At 32.1% G+C, this 7,077-nt stretch overlaps 1 protein-coding gene across 1 annotated transcript in view; it reads right to left on the reverse strand.

Moving 5' to 3' along the window:
• Positions 1-212: 212 nt before the first annotated feature.
• LOC137643631 (putative tyrosinase-like protein tyr-3) overlaps positions 213-7,077 on the reverse strand; it is a 68,954-nt gene continuing 62,089 nt past the window's right edge. Inside the window, exons 3-4 of the mRNA XM_068376349.1 lie at positions 1,632-1,757; positions 213-1,258 (exon numbers count right to left, since the gene is read on the reverse strand). Of these exons, the coding sequence (XP_068232450.1) occupies positions 1,161-1,258; positions 1,632-1,757 (224 nt within the window). The 3' untranslated portion in view covers positions 213-1,160. The remainder of the gene's footprint in view (positions 1,259-1,631; positions 1,758-7,077) is intronic.

Raw genomic sequence — 7,077 nt, forward strand, 5'->3', positions numbered from 1 at the left:
ACACATATATATACAATATATACATATATATATATATATATATATATATATATATATATATATATATATATATACTATATATATACACACACACACACACATATATATATATAAATATATACTATATATAAATATATATATATATATATATATATATATATATATATATATATATATATATATATATATATATATATATATATAAACCATGGTGCGCAACAATACAATAATAATCATCTTAATATAGTATTGATACTTTCCAAAGACAATTCACAAGATTGAAAAAAAAAATATTACACTAGCGATCGACGAGCCTCCAATAGAATTCGCATTACAGTCAAATTTATAATGAATTTTATTTACAGATATGAACGATGACATAAAGCGAACATACTTCTGAATCATATTTACACGTTATATGGGGCGAACTGGCAATCTTTCCATATCATAAGCAGAAGTTAAAGAAACTAACCTTGGTTAGATTTGATGAGATAATCTAATCAGTTCCTTTAATTTGTGCATTGGTAACTAGGTTTAATGTAGGCTACATGGTAACATATTATAAAATGATAAAACATTCCATTGATGTAGAAATATTATAATGCCTCCGTTGTTCATTTTGCCGAGTGATCCGAGATCGTCTACATTAGAAATTCAGGAACATTATCTTTGAGACAATAAATTTCCCGTGTATTTTCAATACCAACTTATTATTATCAGCACCCATATAATATATATATAGAAAAGAGCTTTACGCTCGTATACACATCACGATACTTTCTTATACTGTAATATCACAACTCATTTAGTTTTGTGTCGGTGTCATAAAAGATTTACGGTTATGATTAGATATTATGGAAACATCAATGAATTTATGAATAAGGTTGGTGATTTTCTGACGGAGTTGTAGTATCTTTTTTTTGGTTTATAAGATTCTTGTCTTTGCATTCGGTCTATTTTGGGTTCCATTCATCTTCACTCTTATCTATTTTTTCTGGTCGTGACGATAAACGTACATTGTCTCTGTTTTAATGGTACTCATTTATAACCTAATTATGGTAGTTAAGCGTATCTTTGGATTTCTCCTCAAACTCATGCACAATAATATGACTAATAGCACGATCGGTGCCGTTCTCAACAACTCATTCTCTTGAAGCGTCTCAGTTGGTGTGGTGCCGTGCCAGGTTGGGGTGTTTCTGATTGAACTCCTCCCATCGGGAATCCACCAAGTTTGCGTGGACGTAGGGCACACTATGATCTGGAAAGACATGAAAAAAGTTTCAGTACATGTTCCTTTGTAGATAATATTTATTATTAGTAATATTGTGTCCGTGGTTTTTCGTTGTCAGTGATGTTTTCTTCAAGGAGATTGCACACACATTTCCATCACCAAACTATATCTGTTCATTCTTACCAATTTATCAAACTATATGAATCTGAATAATTTTCCTTTCACACAATTTATGCAAAGTTAAAAAGATGTTAATAATGTTTTACCATCTCTGCTAGTTTTGGGTGTTTTAACATTCTTGACGGTTATTTATCTAGAACACGTAAATAATAATAATAATAATAATAATAATAATAATAATAATAATAATAATAATAATAATAATAATAATAATAATTACCATTGGCAGGCATGCAGAAAGTACAGGATCTGGCGCAGGTTTTTCTCATGTAGGCGTAGTTCCGCTGACATTCTCTGCTGTTAGCCCAAGCTGCGCACTGATCGTGGTTGTCTTTACAGTTGTCATCTGCAATAATTGGAAGCATGATTGATAAACTCAATTTCCATTGTCAAGACATAACACCACTTCTAAATTTCTATTGTTAAAGGGAGAATACTCTTTCACAACTGCTTTGGTATCATCAATATCAATTTTTTTTGCCTCGACTACTACTGTATCTCTAAACAAACACTCATGTGATTTAGGTTGAATAAATCTTCCTCTGTAGAACCATTTTTTTTTTTTTTTTGTGAAATCATACTGTACTTTTCTTAACGTTGTCTCTGCCCCTATCTTGAATTTCCACCATGAAAGCATCTCTGAAAGTGAAATCAAGTAAAGTAACAGGTTCTACCTCACCCAATTACTCCTCCTCACCCATTCTCACAACGTGCCCACACCATCTCAAGAGTCAGATTTGATTCCCTTATTGTTAGCAACCTTCATCATGCCAGCATTTCTAATTTCTACATTTGAAAACGTCTCACGCAGAGAGATCACCTAAACTTTGATATAACATCCTCATTTCTGTTCACCCTAACATCATTACCCTAAATCAGTTGGGACTCAGAAAAATGGAAAATTTCTGAAATTTGTTTAATGATAAATGAAATAGGAGCCCACGAGGCAGAAAACAACATCGCCACCACCACCACCAACAACAACAATAATAATAATAATAATAATAATCATGTAAAGTTTTTGTTAACTTGTTTGGAATTATAATGATAAATTTAAAATATTATTGTTCAACCAAGCTTTCACCTAAAGTTACTGCTTACAGTGTGGCCCGGGTGGCGAATTGTTGACAGTATTGATTATGTTTATGTTTTTTTCAGGGTCCTTTTATATTTCATTAGTTTCATTTGTTCCATGCCCATCTAATTGTTCAACTTCTTAAACGTTACCTTCATCCAACTTTCAACCCTATTTTAGGAACAACATTGTTCTTGTGGTAGATTAAGCCAGCACAGGTTCTCGCTCCTGGAGAAACCTAAGATATTTGAGAACAAATCTGTCGGACCAACCCCATAGGAGAGAGAGAGAGAGAGAGAGAGAGAGAGAGAGAGAGAGAGAGAGAGAGAGAGAGAGAGAGAGAGAGAGAGAGAGAGAGAGAAGGGGGGGGGGGCGGTCTAAAAATGTGACTACAGTCTTGGTTATGCATACTTTAAAGTAATAATCAGCCTTCCCCATACGGACCTTGAACGAATCTAACGCTCATAAAATCTATCTGGGAATGGTTAAGTTAAGCGTAACGTAATGAGATACTGAATGCGTGCTTGCTCACGACTAACACTACATTCTGATAGTTTCTCGACATATTAATCAAGTTTGTCATTGACCCTTGCGCCAGTTTTCTCTGCTAAGGAGCTCACATTCATGACAAGGGGAGGGAGGTGAGGTGGCGTGGTTCTCAAGGGAGAGGAAGGGAGCAGAGGGGGAAAAACGACAGTTTCCTTCCTCAAGGGAAAGTGATTTATAGTCTCAGGGTTATGACTCGAGGGTGGGGCGTTGGGGAATAAGGGGAAGAAGAAGAAAACTGATTTCCGGATGGGAAGTATTGAGAAGGAAAACTAATTAAGGAATTCGTGATGAATGGGAAGAAGCCCGTTGAGAGAGAGAGAGAGAGAGAGAGAGAGAGAGAGAGAGAGAGAGAGAGAGAGAGAGAGAGAGAGACGTGGTATGTATACGTGAAGGAAAAATACCTATCCCAGTTTTCATTTGATAGCTCTTCGATTAATCTCGACCAGTACACGAGTTTTGATATTACATTTAGCTGCCATTCTTGGGCATCGTATTGAGTGGACAGCCTGTAGATTATCATGTAAGTAACTGTTGTCCAAATTAATATTATTTTGTACTTTTGAAAAGATGGGTGAATATGCATTTACTTGAAAAATATAAGCGATAGTATATCTTCCTATTGTATCGTAAAAATACTCATACGATTTATAATAGATAAGATCATTGTCCTATGTGGACCTCTTTACCTAAATTTTTGACACCATGCCTAGAAGAAGATTTTTTTTTAGAATTTAGAGTGAGAACGTAAGCTAGTTAAAGTTCAATGAATAATAGAAAGCAATAATGATGGGAATAACATGAAGAGACAAAAAAAAAAAAGAAAAAGAACAACATGGATACTAGAGCAAACTAAAGTAGAACAACAACATGTAAGAAAAAGAACTGAAGATGGCGGGACATATAATGAGAATGACAGATTATAGATGGGGAATAAGAATAAAAGAATGGGTCTCTAGAGATTGCAGAAGAAGCAGGGGAAGGAAGAGAGGATGATGAATTGATGAGCTAAGAAGATTTGCGGGTATAAATTGGCATAGAAAGACCATAAACAGATGCAAGTTGAAGGACATTTCTAAGGCTTTTGTCCTGCAGTGGACTAGCAATGGATGATGAATATATGTATACACACACACATATATATATATATATATATATATATATATATATATATATATATATATATATATATATATATATATATATATATATATATATATATATATATATACGTACTACAGATATAATCTTGCTTAGCATGAAGATAACTTACTATATGGTAGTCCACATAAGGAAAAGTGAAAGATGTACACAGTATATGTAGAAATGCTCAACAGTTTTGTCCGCCACTGGATCTAGCGCGCTTTCCATAATGAACGCTTTAAGAAGAGATCTAGTGGCGGACGAAACTGTTGAGCATTTCTGCATATACAGTATACATCTTTCAATTTTCCTTATGTGTACTACCATACAAAATATAATATATATATATGTATATATATATATGTATATATATATATATATATATATATATATATATATATATATATATATATATATATATGAGTGTATATATATATATATATATATATATATATATATATATATATATATATATTTATATATATGTATATATATATATGTGTGTATATATATATATATATATATATATATATATATATATATATATATATATATATATATATATATATATATACACACATATGTGTGTATCATCCTGTTCTGCTTCCGACCAGTAATCATCCGTTTACATAGGCCAATTCGGCTATTTATTTCGATATTCTGGTAACAGCAAAACGATACACAGCTTTTAAATAAATGTAGTAAGAAATCAATCGAGGAATATCAGTAGTTGCCAACAATTTCTTATCCTAGAAAAATAAGTTTCATATGTGAAGCAAACATTCTTGAATCTAAACAAAAACTATCCAATACGGATGTTTCATGTGAAATAATAATAGATGTAGCTGATTTTTAAATCCACAAAAAGATTCTTATTTGTTCTCTAAAACTTGAAAAAATTAAAAAATATTTGTGGTCCAATATATGGTTGCATAATGTCAATTGGTAAATATACGTATCTAATTTTCTATTGTTCTTCTCTTAAAATGAAATCTAATGGTCGTAACAAATCACTTCAGCTAACGATAGATCGTTCTTTTGATATCCCAATCTATGCAACAAAGTTTCAATGAGAAGGTCATAAGGAACACAATTGTGCGGGAAAAATAATAGTTCAATTTGCCCAACCGACCATCCCCAACAGAAGGTGTTGAACTAATGAGAAGTCATTACTTTCATCAAGGCCATCTCTCTCTCTCTCTCTCTCTCTCTCTCTCTCTCTCTCTCTCTCTCGTTGACATAATACGTCTCTTGTTGAACAACCCGGCGCCTCGTGGTAAATAAGGAAGAGATTCGGATACTTTTACTTGACTCCTCAAAGCGGCTCTTGGTAAATACGGAACTGGTCCTACCATGACAATGTTAAAATCAGGTAAATAAGGAAGAGTAAACAACTTCGATTTATCCTGACGTATTACGAAGTCTGTTTTAGATGGGATGTTTAACTACCTGGTTCCTAGTGTTTGTGTGAGTCTGCATTCCATTGGTAAGTCTTCTTTTTATTTATTAAAAGGGAGATTAATCAGCTCGATGAGTCATGCTTGACTATTACAGAATATTAAAGATAATTAATACTTAGATATATATATATATATATATATATATATATATATATATATATATATATATATATATATATATATATATATATATATATATATATATATATATATATTGAATATAATAAAAACAAATTTTGAGATAAAATTCTGTGATAGTAATCTTATCTACAAAACCTGTTTCTTAAAAAAAAATGTTAAAACCCTAAAAACAGAGAAACTCTAGCAGTCTTACTTGAGATTATAAGGCGACGATGTTTTGCAATTGATATTAACTTCATGATTATTATAATTCTTGAATAGAAATGCTAGTCGGTTAAAGGGGGAATGAGATGGTGCCTGAGTTTTTTTTTTTCTTTTTTTTTCATAATCTCCGGACTATTTATGAGAATGAATATCGTTTTGAAGAGCAATCGGGGCTCTGTTATGATTATTGAAATTGTAAAGTCGTTAGATAAAGTACCAGGGAAAATTGTGTTGCGATATTAGTAAATAAGAAGTTGACTAGCTGGCGTGGCTGGTTAAAATGCTATATAAAATGTGAGGCATGCAGTTAATGCTAATAATCAGGCGTTCTCCATCACGAGGCTCAATACTACACAATATTCTAGAGGTTTTATTCTAGCAGTGACCAAGTTGTGGAATGATCTTCCTTATCGGGTAGTTGAATGAGTAGAACTTCAACAGTTCAAACTTGCAGCAATGTTTTAATGTTGAACAGGCTGACATAAGTCTTTCTCTAGTTTATATATGAAATATCTGTTTGATGTTGTTAATGTTTTTAGAATAGTTTATTAATTGTTAATTATTTCTGATATCGTTTATTTATTTCTTTATTACCTTTCCTCACTGGGCTATTTTTCCTGTTGAAGCCCATTTGGCTTATAGCACCTAGCTTTTCAAACTAGGGTTGTAGCTTAGCTGATAATAATAATAATAATAATAATAATAATAATAATAATAATAATAATAATAATAATAATAATAATAATAATAATAAAAGCTTAAGGCGAAACAGAAATGTTTCAAATTACATTTAGTTTACTACAGTGATCGGTAATGTAACCATTTCCTCTTTATGCTGGCTATAAATATACTAGATTAGGAATGAATAACAGTAGGAATTGCAATATGCAAATGGTCTAGAGCTTCCAGTTGAAACTGAGGATGTAGTCGTCGAGAAGGGTAAAGAGAATGGAGTGGTGTGAAGATTAACGTCGATAAAACTGGGGTTAAATAACCCATTGGAAACCTCTCTGATTTGCAATCTTATGAAAGAAATAGTTTAAGATACATTGGAGTAACCGACCCGTTTGTTTAGAGATACTGGCGTGAATGAATAA

The sequence above is a fragment of the Palaemon carinicauda genome, chromosome 7 (assembly GCF_036898095.1).
Source record: "Palaemon carinicauda isolate YSFRI2023 chromosome 7, ASM3689809v2, whole genome shotgun sequence".
NCBI classification, from domain to species: domain Eukaryota; kingdom Metazoa; phylum Arthropoda; class Malacostraca; order Decapoda; family Palaemonidae; genus Palaemon; species Palaemon carinicauda.